The sequence below is a fragment of the Oncorhynchus tshawytscha genome, linkage group LG10 (genome assembly GCF_018296145.1).
Source record: "Oncorhynchus tshawytscha isolate Ot180627B linkage group LG10, Otsh_v2.0, whole genome shotgun sequence".
In the NCBI taxonomy this organism is placed as follows: Eukaryota; Metazoa; Chordata; class Actinopteri; order Salmoniformes; family Salmonidae; genus Oncorhynchus; species Oncorhynchus tshawytscha.
The window spans coordinates 83,895,984-83,913,566 of record NC_056438.1 but is presented as its reverse complement, the minus strand read 5'-3'; the positions used below and the strand labels follow the sequence as shown (position 1 = coordinate 83,913,566).

Sequence of the window (17,583 nt, the reverse complement as noted above, 5' to 3'; positions counted from 1 at the left end):
CCTGTAGATATCATTAACCTGTACCTAGGGGGAAAGATATCATTAACCTGTAGATATCATTAACCTGTACCTAGGGGGAAAGATATCATTAACCTGTAGATATCATTAACCTGTACCTAGGGGGAAAGATATCATTAACCTGTAGATATCATTAACCTGTACCTAGGGGGAAAGATATCATTAACCTGTAGATATCATTAACCTGTACCTAGGGGAAAGATATCATGGGGCTGTATTTAACCTGTAGATATCATTAACCTGTACCTAGGGGGAAAGATATCATGGGGCTGTATTTAACCTGTAGATATCATTAACCTGTACCTAGGGGGGATATCATTAATGGGGCTGTATTTAACCTGTAGATATCATAATGGGGAAAGATATCATTGGGGCTGTATTTAACCTGTAGATATCTAGGGGGAAATTAACCTGTATTTAGATATCATTAACCCTGAAAGATATCATTAACCTGTAGATATCATTAACCTGTAGATATCATTAACCTGTATCTAGGGGAAAGATATCATTAAAGATATCATGGGGCTGTATTTAACTTGAAGATATCATTAACCTGTAGATATCATTAACCTAGATATCTACCTGTACCTAGGGGGAAAGATATCATGGGGCTGTATTTAACTTGAAGATATCATTAACCTGTAGATATCATTAACCTGTAGATATCATTAACCTGTAGATATCATTAACCTGTATCTAGGGGGAAAGATATCATGGGGCTGTATTTAACCTGTAGATATCATTAACCTGTAGATATCATTAACCTGTAGCCATCATTAACCTGTAGCCATCATTAACCTGTAGATATCATTAACCTGTATTCTATCTAGGGGGAAAGATATCATGGGGCTGTATTTAACCTGTAGATATCATTAACCTGTAGATATCATTAACCTGTACCCTAGGGGGGAAAGATATCATGGGGCTGTATTTAACCTGTGATATCATTAACCTGTAGATATCATTAACCTGTACCTAGAGCCATCATTAACCTGTACCTAGAGCCATCATTAACCTGTACCCTAGGGGGGAAAGATATCATGGGGTTCCATGTTGAACACACATTGTTTTGTTTATTTCCATTTACACTTTCAACAATAACAACTGATATTTATACAAAGGATGTTGTCAAACTGTAAAACTGAACATGCTTCTAAAAAGTACATTTGCACATTTTTCTTCCACGGTATCGTCGTTCTGAAACATTTTTGGGGGGAGAAAACCCGATTTGGGTCCCTCTTCTATCTCACACTAAGCTTGAAGGTGATGAATGGAGCTGGTTGGTTTATGTACAGACATAACTTCCACACAGCTGATGACATCTGACCTGTTAATGAACCATTCATTCATTCTTCTCCCAAAATGTGGTTGAGATGTTGGCATGAACAAAATTCCTGGACAATATACAGAAAGAATAACCAGCCTAGTTGTATTGAACTGGACTGTTAGCCCGCTGAGCTAATTAAATGTTTCAGTGAAGCAGGGTTAGGGGTCAATTTTAGCCTTAATCAATTCAGGAGGAGGTGGATTCAAACTCAAATCAGGAATAGAAAATTGTTCATTGTTTTCAAAAAACAACTGGATCCTTGAAGAAGTCACAGCACACAGGACAGAAGAGATTCATCCGCCTAAGGGAGATGGAAGATTTAGAGATTATTCCACTTCCTGATCTGATTGAAGTGAAGAGGAATTGAGCCCAACCCTGCTGTTAACATCAAGCGTTTTCTAGGAGAACAGAATGAAAGCCAAGCAGACTAGAGAAGGATAACAAAGAGATGAAGTCTGTCTCTTCAGGTTACTATAACATAATGTCCTCGTATCATAGCACGTTTGTTTGTCATTGGAGCACCCTAATTATTATGTATCAAAGCCCTAGTTTGCCATTTCGGTCAAAGGGAACAGGAGAGGAACAGTAGACCTTACTCCATCCACTGTGATGATTTACCAATGATATGTTGTCATGGCTCCCAGATCAGTCAGGTGAAGTGACATCAATATGGTTCTGTCCTAACGTGCACTCTATTCCCTATGGGCCCTTGTCAAAAGTAGTGCACTACATAGGGAAATAGGGTACCATTTGAGTCACACAATGTCAACAAATACAACAGGATCGTGGGTTTATAGAAAACAGCTTCATGACCTCCTCTGCTGGACATGTTTTTAAAAACACAACAAAAACATTAGTTCTCTGTACGGAAACACCGCTAATATATCCCAAAACGCCACCCACCCAGTCCCCAACCCAGCTCGCTGTCCCCCAGATACAAAAAGACCATACAACCTCCTGAAGCAGCCACAGTTATCCAGAGCAGGTAGAAGGCCCTGAAACAACCAGGTACCACCTTGGTATTAGGACCTAAACACAGAGAGCAAGTAGCAGGTAGAAGGCCCTGAAACTACCAGGTACCACCTCGGTATTAGGACCTAAACACAGAGAGCAGGTAGCAGGTAGAAGGCCCTGAAACTACCAGGTACCACCTCGGTATTAGGACCTAAACACGGAGAGCAGGTAGAAGCCCCTGAAACTACCAGGTACCACCTCGGTATTAGGACCTAAACACAGGTAGCAGGTAAACAGCCCTGGAGAGAGCGATGTAGAGACAGAGAGAACATACTCTGACATGTAGAGTAAAGAATCATGACACATCCATTTATAACAGCAGTGTTCAGTATGCAGTGCCCTCCTGAACGCCACCCTGGGATTGCAGTGACGTCTCTGTAATGCTTACGAAGAGGCTCTGCATGGCTAGTGACTATATCAGATACATTTATACATACCCCCTATACTAACATGTTACCAACAAATTCACATCAGACAGAGAGATATGTAGAGAGATATGTAGAGAGAGAGATATGTAGAGAGAGAGATGTAGAGAGAGAGAGAGAGATATGAGAGAGAGAGAGATGTAGAGAGAGAGAGAGATGAGAGAGAGAGATGTAGAGAGAGAGATGTAGAGAGAGATGTAGAGAGAGAGATGTAGAGAGATGTAGGGAGAGATGTAGAGAGAGATGTAGAGAGAGATGTAGAGAGAGATAAAGATGTAGAGAGAGAGATGTAGAGAGATGTAGAGAGAGGGATGTAGAGGAGAGAGATGTAGAGAGAGAGAGAGATAGATGTAGAGAGAGATGTAGAGAGAGATGTAGAGAGAGATGTAGGGAGAGATGTAGAGAGAGATGTAGAGAGAGATGTAGAGAGAGATGTAGAGAGAGATGTAGAGAGATGTAGAGAGAGATGTAGAGAGAGATGTAGAGAGAGAGATGTAAAGATGTAGAGAGAGAGATGTAGAGAGAGGGATGTAGAGAGGGATGTAGAGAGAGAGAGATGTAGAGAGAGATGTAGAGAGAGATGTAGAGAGAGATGTAGGGAGAGATGTAGAGAGATGTAAAGATGTAGAGAGAGAGGGATGTAGAGAGAGGGATGTAGAGAGAGGGATGTAGAGAGAGGGATGTAGAGAGAGGGATGTAGAGATGTAGAGAGAGGGATGTAGAGATGTAGAGAGAGAAGATGTAGAGAGATGTTGAGAGGGAGAGATGTAGAGAGAGATGTAGAGAGAGATGTAGAGAGAGATGTAGAGAGAGATGTAGAGAGAGATGTAGAGAGAGATGTAGAGAGAGATGTAGAGAGAGATGTAGAGATAGTCCATTAGACACCTCGTCCTCCTGGCAGGTCTCATCCAGGGCTGTGTCCTAAAGGGCACCCTATTCCCTATATAGTGCACTACTTTTGGCCAAAGCCCTACATAGGAAATAGGGTGCCCCAGGTGTACTCCAGGCGGTCTACCCCCAGGTGTACTCCAGGCGGTCTACCCCCAGGTGTACTCCAGGCGGTCTACCCCCAGGTGTACTCCAGGCGGTCTACCCCCAGGTGTGCTCCAGGTGTACTCCAGGCGGTCTACCCCCCAGGTGTACTCCAGGCGGTCTACTTGTGCTCCTTGGTGGGGGCGAAGTACAGTTCCATGGGTTTGTTCACCTTCCAGTACTTCTCACTGACAAGCTCCAGAGAGAAAGACCCGTTCAGCACCTAGAGGACAGATGATTGGTTGATGTTCATCATCCTCAGGAGGAAATGTTTCCCACAGTTCACAAGATACAGACAGACAAGCTCACCTCACCAAGAGTGACAGGAGATAACGATAGGGTAAAGGTCACCAGGAAATACTGATTGACATACTCATACTCCCTCTTACGTCTCTCTGGTTCGGAGGGCTGTTTAACACAGGCCACCACTATCACTACTAGTAGAGATAGTAATAGTAGTGATAGTGGTAGTAATAGTGGTAGTAATAGTAATAGTAATAGTGGTAGTAATAATAGTAATAGTGGTAATAGTAGTAATAGTCATAGTGGTAGTAATAGTAGTGGTAGTAATAGTAGTGATAGTGGTAGTAGTGATAGTAATAGCAGTGATAGTGGTAGTAGTGATAGTAATAGTAGTGATAGTGGTAGTAATAGTAGTGATAGTAATAGTAGTGATAGTGATAGTAATAGTAGTAATAGTAGTGATAGTGATGATAGTAGTGATAGTACTAGTAGTGATAGTGATAGCAGTGATAGTACTAGTAGTGATAGTGGTAGTAATAGCAGTGATAGTACTAGCAGTGATAGTAATATTAGTGATAGTGGTAGTAATAGTAGTGATAGTGGTAGTAGTAGTAGTGATAGTAGTAATAGTAATAGTAGTGATAGTGATAGTAATAGTGATAGTGCTAGTAGTGATAGTGATAGTAGTGATAGTGGTAGTAGTAGTGATAGTGTGTAATAGTAGATAGTGCAGTAGATAGTACTAGTAGTGATAGTGGTAGTAATAGTAGTGATAGTACTAGTAGTGATAGTGGTAGTAATAGCAGTGAGTAGTAATAGTGCTAGTAGTGATAGTAGTAATAGTAATATAGTGGTAGTGATAGTGGTAGTAAATAGTAGTGATAGTGGTAGTAAAGTAGTAGTGATAGTGTAATAGTAATAGTAGTAGTGATAGTGCAGTGATAGTACTAGTAGTAGTGGTAGTAGTAGTAATAGTGCTAGTAGTGATAGTAGTGATAGTGGTAGTAATAGTAGTAGTGATAGTGGTAGTAATAGTAGTGATAGTAATAGCAGTGATAGTAATAGTAGTGATAGTGATAGTAATAGTAGTGATAGTGGTAGTAATAGTAGTGATAGTAATAGTAGTAGTAGTGATAGTGGTAGTAATAGTAGTGATAGTAATAGCAGTGATAGTGATAGTAATAGTAGTAATAGTAGTGGTAGTGATAGTAGTAATAGTGGTAGTAATAGTAGTAGTAGTGATAGTGGTAGTTATAGTAATAATAGCAGTAGTAATAGTAGTGGTAGTGATAGTAATAATAGCAGTAGTAATAGTAACAGTAGCAGTAGTAATAATACTGGTCGTATCATCAGTAATATTGATAGTAATAGTGATAGTATTAGTAGTAGTAAGTGCAGTGGAAGTAGCAGTAACAGTGGTAGTATTGTATTATTACCGTGAACTGGCCGTTGGCTGTAGAGATATAAATTATGTATTGTAGTAGTATTTGTAGTAATATATTGTATTACTACCGTGAACTGGCCGTTGGCTGTAGGGATATAAATTATGTATTGTAGTAGTATTTGTAGTAATATATTGTATTACTACCGTGAACTGGCCGTTGGCTGTAGGGATATAAATGGTGTATTGTTTCTCTGAGGCAGCGTATTGACAGGGCTGGCCTATCCGTTCTTCCTCAGTTCCTCCAGATATAAATTATGTATTGTACAGCCAGGTAATATATTGACAGGTGGTCCACTGTGGCGTTACCCGACGTCTTGATGTACCTGGGAACAAACTCAACACTACACACACAATGGTGTATTGTAGTAGTATATTGTCTTCAGCCAGGGGCCTTGGATATAAATGGTGATTTAGACAACAATACACAAGTATCCCCGATATAAATGGTGTATTGTAGTAATATATTGTATCTCTCCCTCCCACACGCTGTAGGGATATAAATGGTCCCTAGTAGTATTTGTAGTAATATATTGTATTACCCCCTCCCTCCCAGGGATATAAATTATGTCCCTAGTAGTATTTGTAGTAATACCCCCCCTCTCCCTCCCGTTGGCTGTAGGGATATAAATGGTGTATTGTTTCTCTGAGGCAGCGTCTACATTGACAGGGCTGGCCTCTCCCCCTCCTTCCTCCCACACGCACAGCCCCAGGTGGTCCCTCCCACACGTTAGCCCCTCAACACCCACACGTTATGCCCCTGGGAACAAACTCCACGTTAATGTCTTCAGCCCCCCCCTCCCTCCCAGACTTAGACCCCCCCCACACGTTAATCCCCCCCCTCCCACACGTTAACCCCCTCCCTCCCACACGTTACCCCCCTCCCTCCCACACGTTAACCCCCTCTCCCTCCCACACGTTAACCCCCTCTCCCTCCCACACGTTAACACCCCCCTCCCTCCCACACGTTAACCCCCCCCTCCCACACGTTATCCCCCACACGTTAACCCCCCCTCCCTCCCACACGTTAACCCCCACACGTTAACCCCCTCCCTCCCACACGTTAACACCCCCTCCCTCCCACACGTTATCCCCCCCTCCCTCCCACACGTTATCCCCCTCCCTCCCACACGTTAACCCCCTCCCTCCCACACGTTAACCCCCCCCTCCCTCCCGTTAACCCCCTCCTCCCTCCCCCGTTATGCCCCCCTCCCTCCCACACGTTAACCCCCCTCCCTCCCACACGTTATGCCCCCCTCCCTCCCGTTATGCCCCTCCTCCCTCCCATTATGCTCCCGTTATGCCCCTCCTCCCTCCCCCGTTATGCCCCCCTCCCACCTCCCTCCCGTTATGCCCCTCCTCCCCTCCCGTTATGCCCCCCTCCCTCCCGTTATGCCCCTCCCACAAAGCCACCTGGTCTGCACGTTGTCCTCCTTGTCCATGAGCGTAGGATGAGGACAGAACACCAGTTCTATCTCGCTGGCTCCGTCCATGGCCACGTCCCCTCCCCCTCCGTTCTCTGTAGCGTTGTCCATGTCCAGACCAGAGTCATCTGACGTCTTGGTACGCTTGATGCTCGGCCCCGCCTCCTGCTTTACATTTATTGGGGGGGAAAGACTCGTTGAGTACAACCCAGGGGATAACATGTAACAGCAGGAAGACAGGAGAACGTTCCTGGTGTCACATTCCTGGTGTCACATTCCTGGTGTCACATTCCTGGTGTCACATTCCTGGTGTCACATTCCTGGTGTCACATTCCTGGTGGGATTGATCTTTAATCAACAAAATGTATATTTGTATGCATGCATTTTTATTGCGTCATAATAACAGTACATTACATTGCACGCTAACCCATCCCATGTCACACACGTCTCATATAGGCACATACATAACATATCCTACCCTTACACATTATGTCAGAGGCGTACTAACACAGCTCAACTTTACTGATTGCCGTTTAGGTATTTGATAGATTGTTGAAAACCCCCCCAGCTCCTTTAATCAAGAGTCCCAGTGGGAGGTTTCCAGCTCCCCCCCCTCTTGATCTTGGAAATTTTCTAACCGGGATTTCTGATAAACCTGGGAATTTGGGGGAAGTTACCAGAATTTTGCAACCCTACATGGGAATGAAGGTATCCCTGTACCTGGTTAGAGTGGACGGAGGCGTTGCTGCAGTGGGAGGAGTCACCGTTGTCCTCCAGCCCACTCCCGTTCTCCAGCTGGTGCTTCTTCCCTCGCTGCAGCCTGGAGGGAGGTGGGGACACCCAGCGGTGGGAGGAGGGAAGAGCAGAGAGGATTTTGATAAAGTAACATTCAAGAACATAGTCCCAGAAACATATTCTGCATCATAGTTTCTGTTGGTGAGGAGACACTCATATAGTTTCTGTTGGTGAGGAGACACTCATATAGTTTCTGTTGGTGAGGAGACACTCATATAGTTTCTGTTGGTGAGGAGACACTCATATAGTTTCTGTTGGTGAGGAGACACTCATATAGTTTCTGTTGGTGAGGAGACACTCATATAGTTTCTGTTGGTGAGGAGACACTCATATAGTTTCTGTTGGTGAGGAGACACTCATATAGTTTCTGTTGGTGAGGAGACACCGACATGGGAAATAGTGAGGAGCAGGACAGTCATGGTCTGTATGTTGAGGCCCTCCTCGATGCTGTGGGACAGGGGTTAGGGTTTAAAGGTCAGGGTACAGTACCTGTTCATGGCCTGTATCTTGAGGCCCTCCTCGATGCTGTGGGACAGGGGTTAGAGGTCAGGGTACAATACCTGTTCATGGCCTGTATCTTGAGGCCCTCCTCGATGCTGTGGGACAGGGGTTAGGGGTCAGGGTACAATACCTGTTCATGGCCTGTATCTTGAGGCCCTCCTCGATGCTGTGGGACAGGGGTTAGAGGTCAGGGTACAATACCTGTTCATGGCCTGTATCTTGAGGCCCTCCTCGATGCTGTGGGACAGGGCCTGCTGGTTGTTGTGTTTGGAGATGCGGGCCAGAACCCTCTCCTGGTGGGCCTCGTACTCGTCTCTGCTGGGGTAGATCTTACTGATGAGGGCATCAAAGTTAGGGTCCGGCCGCAGGGACCGCTTAGACACCAGCTTCTTCCTGCACGTAGGGCATTCCTTGTTGCTAGGGGGAACAGACAGAGTTAGACCGAGCGAGCCCTTTTGAGTTGTTCTTTACCAGGCAGGTCAATAAAGAACTCATTCTTATTTACAATGAGAGCTTGACCCCCTTGTTATCCAGGACATCAACCTTGTGGTGGTGGTGATGACGTCCTGTGTAACTAAAGATATCTGCTGTCAATCAGGACTTTGATAATAAATACAATAAAAAGAACCACAGAGTAATCAGTGTCTGAGACCAAAGGAATAGATTAGTGTCAACAGTGGCATGTCGTGTTGCTTTCTGCTCAAACTGAGGAGCATCATGTGAACATGGTTAGGCTACAGAACAAATCTTTATCATAACCTTTACCCTGATCTGAATGCAATGATGATGCAGTCAGCACAAGACTAGTTCGAGGTAGTTAGGTTACTTTAGGCTAGGCTAGGTTCCTTTAGGGTAGGCTGGGTTACTTTAGGGTAGGCTGGGTTACTTTAGGGTAGGCTGGGTTACTTTAGGGTAGGCTAGGTTCCTTTAGGGTAGGCTGGGTTACTTTAGGGTAGGTTAGTTTAGGGTAGGTTACCACCTTACTTCAGGGTTGGTTCCTTTAGGGTAGGTTACTTCAGGGTAGGTTACCACCTTACTTCAGGGTTGGTTACTTTAGGGTTGGTTACTTTAGGGTAGGTTACTTTAGGGTAGGTTAGGGTAGGGTGACATACCCTGATCTGAGGGCGGTGATGATGGGTAGGTATGGTTACTTTAGGGTAGGTTACTTTAGGGTAGGGTAGGTCAGGGTAGGGGTACATACCCTGATCGGAGGGCGGTGATGATGCAGTCGGCACAGAAACGGTGAAGACATTCCTTGGTTGTCATGGTGTTCTTCAGCATGTCCAGACAGATGGGACACATCAGCTCACTGTGGAGGCTCCTGGGAGACACGGCTATCTCCAGCCCATCTGTGATGGCCTCCTGTACGGGGGGGGGGACACACACAGAGGAAAACATATACCTAACTCCGGTCCTATATATTGTATACCCTATATATTCAGACCCCTTGACTTTTTGTTACTTCACAGTCTTATTCTAAAATGGATTTAATTGTTTTCCCCCCTCAATCTACACACAATACCTCATATTGACAAAGCAAAAACAAAGCTAATGTATAGAAAAAAAGAAAAAAAATGAAATATCACATAAGTATTCAGACCCCTTACTCAGTACTTGTTGAATCACCTTTGGCAGCGATTACAGCCTCAAGTCTTCTTGGGTGTGACGCTACAAGCTTGGTACACCTGTATTTGGGGAGTTTCTCCCATTCTTCTTTGAAGATCCTCTCAAGCTCTGTCAGGTTGGATGGGGAGGGTTTCTGCATAGGTATTTTCAGCTCTCTCCAAGTCCAGGCTCTAGCTGGGCCACTCAAAGACATTCAGAGACTTGTCCCGAAGCCACTCCTGCGTTATCTTGGCTGTGTGCTTTGGGTCGTTGTCCTGTTGGAAGGTGAACCTTCACCCCAATCTGAGGTCCTGAGCGCTCTGGAGCAGGTTTTCATCAAGGATCTCTCTGTACTTTGCTCTGTTCATCTTTACCTCTATCCTGACTAGTCTCCCAGTCCCTGCCGCTGAAAAACATCCCCACAGCATGATGCTGCCACCACCATGCTTCACTGTAGGGATGGTGCCAGGGTTCCTCCAGATCATGGTCAGAGTCTTTTAGGTACCTTTTGGCAAACTCCAAGAGGACTGTCATGTGCATTTTACTGAGGTGTGGCTTCCGTCTGGCCACTCTACCATAAAGGCCTGATTGGTGGAGTGCTGCAGAGATGGTTGTTCTTCTGGAAGGTTCTGCCATCTCCACAGAGGAACTCTGGAGCTCTTTCAGAGTGACCAACGGGTTCTTGGTCACCTCCCAGACCTTGTCCCCCGATTGCTCAGTTTGGCCAGGCCGGCAGCTCTAGGAAGAGTCTTGGTGGTTCCAAACTTCTTCCATTTAAGAATGATGGAGGCCACTGTGTTCTTGGGGACCTTCAATGCTGCAGATATTTGTTGGTACCCTTCCGCAGATCTGTGCCTCAACACAATCCTGTCTCTGAGCTCTACGGACAATTCCTTCGACCTCATGGCTTGGTTTTTGCTCTGACATGCACTGTCAACTGTGGAACTTTATATAGACAGGTGTGTGCCTTTCCAAATCATGTCCAATCAATTTAATTTACCACAGGTGGAGACCAATCACGTTGTAGAAACATCTCAAGGATGATCAATGGAAACAGGATGCACCTGAGCTCAATTTCGAGTCTCATAGCAAAGGGTCTGAATACTTATGTAAATAAGGCATTTCTGTTTTTTTATTCTACAAAAAATGTAGAAACTGTTTGTCGTTCTGTGGTATTACGTGTAGATGGATTAAATCAACATTTCCCTCATCCATTTTAGAATAAGGCTGTAACGTAACAAAATGTGGAAAAAGTCAAGGGGTCTGAATACTTTCTGATGGCATGGTATGATGTCGGAAGACACACACCACCACAAAAGGAAACTAGGGAATAGAGATTCACAAAGGGTTACAATTTCCTCTTTTTACATTTTTAGATTCATACAGCGCCTCCTCATCCACCTAAAGAAACCACTGGGTTTATTACACTAAAAAGCCGATTCACACAGAAGTCCACGATGGAAACATTTGAGGAGTCTCGGGTAACGTAATGTCTTCAGAACTCCGTTTTACAAAGGAATCCATGAGGAGCCTTCCTGTAATATCTGAACTGATTGGCTAGCCTATGCAGTGATCAATACCGTATATTATAAACTGGGTGGTTCGAGCCCTGAATGCTGATTGGCTGAAAGCAATGGTATTTGACACAGTATACTACGGGTATGACAAAACACTACGTTAGTAACCAGTTTATAACAGCAATAAGGCACCTCAAGGGTTTGTTGTATATAGCCAATATACCACGGCTAAGGGCTGTATCCAGGCACTCCGCGTTGTGTCGTGCTTTAGCACAGCCCTTAGCCATGGTAAATTGGCCATATCCCACACCCCCTCAGACCTTATAACTTAAACAGAGCTGCTTCCCTCCTCACAGAAGTCCTCCACCTGCCAATCCAAGGCCATTACTGTGCTTCCACTGTGGATGTGGTACCTTCATCTGCATTACCATTTCTCCTGACGGTGCGCTGCGTGGGAGAGGTCGGTTTCAGCCGCACCGCTCAGAAAAGGGCTGCCAAACTATCGCCAAGTCAGGGGAGGCACCAGGCGGCTCCGCCTCCTCTCTACGGCACCAGGCGGCTCCGCCTCCTCTCTACGGCACCAGGCGGCTCCGCCTCCTCTCTACGGCACCAGGCGGCTCCGCCTCCTCTCTACGGCACCAGGCGGCTCCGCCTCCTCTCTACGGCACCAGGCGGCTCCGCCTCCTCTCTACGGCACCAGGCGGCTCCGCCTCCTCTCTACGGCACCAGACGGGTGAACTAGGGCTAAGTCTAATGCAGCTCGTGATGGGGTTCGGTGTCTGCAGCCATGTCAGGACATGTATACAAACCCTGATCTGTCAAACACGGAAATCTACGTAATAACACTTTAAATCTAAAAGTGAAAAGCAACCCTACCTGCGGAGTCCTCTGTAGCTCAGAGACAGAGAGGTGTTACAGTAAATGTGCTCCCCTACCTGCGGAGTCCTCTGTAGCTCAGAGACAGAGAGGTGTTACAGTAAATGTGCTCCCCTACACATGCGTTACAGTAAAGTCCTCTGTAGCTCAGAGACAGAGAGGTGTTACAGTAAATGTGCTCCCCTACCTGCGGAGTCCTCTGTAGCTCAGAGACAGAGAGGTGTTACAGTAAATGTGCTCCCTAGCTGCGGAGTCCTCTGTAGCTCAGAGACAGAGAGGTGTTACAGTAAATGTGCTCCCCTACCTGCGGAGTCCTCTGTAGCTCAGAGACAGAGAGGTGTTACAGTAAATGTGCTCCCCTACCTGCGGAGTCCTCTGTAGCTCAGAGACAGAGAGGTGTTACAGTAAAATGTGCTCCCCTACCTGCGGAGTCCTCTGTAGCTCAGAGACAGAGAGGTGTTACAGTAAATGTGCTCCCCTACCTGCGGAGTCCTCTGTAGCTCAGAGACAGAGAGGTGTTACAGTAATTGTGCTCCCCTACCTGCGGAGTCCTCTGTAGCTCAGAGACAGAGAGGTGTTACAGTAAAATGTGCTCCCCTACCTGTGGAGTCCTCTGTAGCTCATACAGACTGAGTTCCCATGTCTTACTGAGGGGTTGCACCCCATTCGTCTGCACTGTCTGTGTCATACTCCCAACCTGGAATAAAAAAACATTAGCATCATTAAAATGGACCAAACACACAGGCACACAAGTTTACTTTTGGTCAGCACCAAAAAAAATACATATTTGAGGTACCATTGGCTGAAAGCCATGGTATATCAGACCGTATACCACGGGTATGACAAAACATTTTCTTTACTGTTCTAGTTACGTTAGTAACCAGTTTACAACAGCAATAAGGCACCTCAGGGGTTTGTGGTACAGTTAAAGTTGGAAGTTTACATACACTTAGGTTGGAGTCATTAAAACTTGTTTTTCAACCACTCCACAAATTTCTTGTTAACAAACTATAGTTTTGGCAAGTCAGTTAGGACATCTACTTTGTGCATGACAAGTAATTTTTCCAACAACTGTTTAAAGACAGATGATTTCATTTATAATTCACTGTATCACAATTCCAGTGGGTCAGAAGTTTACATACACTAAGTTGACTGTGCCTTTAAACAGCTTGGAAAATTCCAGAAAATTATGTCATGGCTTTAGAAGCTTCTGACAGGCGAATTGACATCATTTAGGTCAATTGGAGGTGTACCTGTGGATGTATTTAAAGGCCTACCTTCAAACTCAGTGCCTCTTTGCTTGACATCATGGGAAAATCAAAAGAAATCAGCCAAGACCTCAGAAAAATAATTGTAGACCTCCATAAGTCTGGTTCATCCTTGGGAGCAATTTCCAAACACCTGAAGGTACCACGTTCATCTATACAAACAATAGTACGCAAGTATAAACACCATGGGACCATGCAGCTGTCATACCACTCAGGAAGGAGACGTGTTCTGTCTCCTAGAGATGAACGTACGTTGGTGCGAAAAGTGCAAATCAATCACAGAACAACAGCAAAGGGCCTTGTGAAGATGCTGGAATCCCAACCGTGAAGCAGGGGGGTAGCAGCATCATGTTGTGGGGGTGCTTTGCTGCAGGAGGGACTGGTGCACTTCATAAAATAGATGGCATCATGGGGAGGAAAAATTATGTGGATATATTGAAGCAACATCTCAAGACATCAGTTAAAGCTTGGTCACAAATGGGTCTTCCAAATGGACAATGACCCCAAGCATACTTCCAAAGTTGTGGCAAAATGGCTTAAGGACCACAAAGTCAAGGTACTGGAGTGGCCATCACAAAGCCCTGACCTCAATCCTGTAGAAAATTTGTGGGCAGAACTGAACAAGCGTGTGCGAGCAAGGAGACTACAAACCTGACTCAGTTACACCAGCTCTGTCAGGAGGAATGGGCCAAAATTCACCCAACTTATTGTGGGAAGCTTGTGGAAGGCTACCCAAAACGTTTGACCCAAGTTAAACATTTTAAAGGCAATGCTACCAAATACTAATTAAGTGTATGTACACTTCTAATCCACTGGGAATGTGATGAAAGAAATAAAGGCTGAAATAAATCATTCTCTACTATTATTCTGACATTTCACATTCTTAAAATAAAGTGGTGATCCTAACTGACCTAAGACAGGGAATTTTTACTAGGATTAAATGTCAGGAATTGTGAAAAACTGAGTTTAAATGTATTTGGCTAAGGTGTATGTAAACTTCTGACCTCAACTGTATATGGCCAAAAACAGAGAAGCAAGATAGGTAGATAAATCCAATAGCTTGCTAGGTAGATTTGTTATTTTACCAGATAAGTTGACTGAGGACACATTGTCAGCAATGACCTGGGAGGTAGTTACAGAGAAGATGAAGGGGATGAATGAGCCAATTGGAAGCTGGGGAAGATTAGGTGGCCATGATGGTATGAGGGCCAGATTGGGAATTTAGCCAGGACACCGGGGTTAACATCCCTACTCTTACGATAAGTGGCATGGGATCTTTTAGTGACCACAGAGTCAGGTCAGCCGTTTAACATAACATCCAAGAGACAGAACCCTACACAGGGCAATGTCCCCAATCACTGCCCTGGGGCATTTGGATATTTTTTTAGACCAAAGAGTGCTTCCTACTGACCTGCCAACACCACTTCCAGCAGCATCTGGTCTCCCATCCTGGGACTGACCAGGACCAACCCTGTTTACCTTCAGAGGCAGGGTGGTATGCTGTCATTGTGATCATTACACAGGTGCACCTTGTACTGGAGACAATAAAATGTGCAGTTGTCACAACACATTGCCACAGATGTCTCAAATTTTGAGGGAATGGGCAATTGGCATGCTGACTGCAGGAATGTCCACCAGAGCTGTCACCAGATAATTTAATGTTTATTTCTCTGGCATAAGCCGCATCCACGTCATTTTAAAGAATTTGTCAGTCCGTCCAACCGGCCTCACAACCGCAGACCATGTATAACCACGCCAGCCCAGGACCTCCACTTCCTGTTTCTTCACCTGAGGGATTGTCTGAGACCAGCCACCCTGACAGCTGATGAATCTGAGGAGTATTTATGTCTGTAATAACACCCTTTTGAGGGGGAAAACTAATTCTGATTGGCTGGGCCTGGCTCCCAAATTGGTGGGCATATGCCCTCCCAGGCCCATCAATGGCTGTGTCCCTCCCCAGTCATGTGAAATCCATAGATTAGGGCATTACTTATTTATTTCACTTGACTGATTTCCTTATATGAAATATAAAACTCGAGGTAGATAAATGAATACTGTAGCTACATCATCAGGGAACATCTGGACAACAAAAAAGAACCTCAACATGGTAATAGTTGTCAAATCAATCTGGTGGTTTGACAGGTAACTACCGTGGGGTTAATGTCCTGCCTCCAAAGCACATGAATTAACTAGTTACCCTGAATAACGTTACATTCACACCAATGAATACTGAACACTATGTTGGGAGGAAACTGTCGAACTGTATTTTATATTTCCAGTTTCATGTCCCAGACATTGAAACAACACCACATTATTAAGTAACATTAGTTTAACACAGTATTAACAGAGCTTCTTTGTGTAGGATCCCGGCTGCGTGCTACAGATGTGCAAATACTGAATCGCCTGGATAAAATCTGCTTTTGCCTTTTACATGCTCAATTGTAATCGTATTTAGAAATAATGGTGTATGTGCATCAATATAAAACCGCTTTATATGCATATCATTCTGCAATGTCACTAGAAAAAGACAGGCTAGCTAGCTAGCTAGATTGCTAACGTTAGAGATGTGACGAAGCCTCACGACCAATCAACGATGCACTAAAATAGACGAAGATATATGTTCTTCAATGTACATTTAGACGGTCAACCCTTGTCTTATCGTTACTGTGTGAGTCTAGATGAAAAACAATCAAATATATGACCAAAGCGTGTTTGTTTATGTACTTACGTGTTGTGGATACAGACGAACCAGACGAGTATTCTGCCAGCAGCACAAACACTGACGTCACCCTGTATGGTAATGAGGGATTCATTCAAAATAAAAGCCCGCGTTTAAAAAAAAACATAAATGTGGATAACTAATTCAAAAATACATTACATTTTAATCAATGTCCATTTTTATTGTGCTTGTAAGCAAATGCAAGAAAGACTTTATGGAAACAATTACAAATATGCTTCTAAAAACATTTTTTTAAACCCCTATTGAAAACAAAATACAACGTCCAGATTGTTCACAACATGAGACTGCAGAGAAAAAAACGTACCGGTATTTAAAACATTTTAAAAATTTTAATTCACCTTTATTTAGCCAGGTAGGCCAGTTGAGAACAAGTTCTGATGTACAACTGCGACTTGGCCAAGATAAAGCAAATGTATATTTAGATGTCAAATAGAGGTAAACGTGAGATTGAAAAGACGCAGTGGGGTCAACAGCATCTATCAGTGGAGGCGGGCCATAAAAATGTCTGGAATTGAGTCAATGGAGCGGTATCCGACCGCAAGGCACTACAGAGGGTAGTGGGTACGGCCCAGTACATCACTGGGACCAAGCTTCCTGCCATCCAGGACCTCTATACCAGAGGGTAGTGGGTACGGCCCAGTACATCACTGGGACCAAGCTTCCTGCCATCCAGGACCTCTATACCAGAGGGTAGTGGGTACGGCCCAGTACATCACTGGGACCAAGCTTCCTGCCATCCAGGACCTCTATACCAGAGGGTAGTGGGTACGGCCCAGTACATCACTGGGGCCAAGCTTCCTGCCATCCAGGACCTCTATACCAGGCGGTGTCAGAGGAAGGCTCAAAAAAAATGTCAAAGACTCCAGCCACCTTAGTCATAGACTGTTCTTTCTGCTACCATACGGCAAGCGGTACCGGAGCGCCAAGTCTAGGTCCAAAAGGCTTCTCCACAGCTTCTACCCCCCAAGCCATAAGACTCCTGAACAGCTCATCAAATGGCTACCCAGACTATGTTTGTTTATGCTGCTGCTACTCTCTGTTTATTATTTATGCATAATCACTTTACCTCTACCTACATGTACATATTACCTCAATTACCTCGACTAACTTGTGCCCCCGCACATTGACTCTGTACTGGTACTCCTGTATATAGTCTCCACATTGACTCTGTACTGGTACTCCCTGTATATAGCCTCCACATTGACTCTGTACCGGTACTCCCTGTATATAGTCTCCACATTGACTCTGTACTGGTACTCCCTGTATATAGCCTCCACATTGACTCTGTACCGTAATACCCTGTATATAGCCTCCACATTGACTCTGTACCGGTACCCCCTGTATATAGCCTCCACAT

General features: G+C 44.7%; 1 protein-coding gene across 1 annotated transcript; it reads right to left on the bottom strand.

Moving 5' to 3' along the window:
• Positions 1–3,536: 3,536 nt before the first annotated feature.
• Positions 3,537–16,292, bottom strand: LOC112238593 (E3 ubiquitin-protein ligase RING2). Its single transcript, XM_042329267.1, is given in 10 exon segments — positions 3,537–4,039; positions 5,648–5,706; positions 5,709–5,760; positions 5,763–5,844; positions 6,914–7,089; positions 7,645–7,744; positions 8,422–8,637; positions 9,422–9,582; positions 12,820–12,915; positions 16,215–16,292. Coding segments are annotated over 9 exon segments (1,035 nt in total). The 5' UTR covers positions 12,907–12,915; positions 16,215–16,292; the 3' UTR covers positions 3,537–3,937.
• Positions 16,293–17,583: the final 1,291 nt, after the last annotated feature.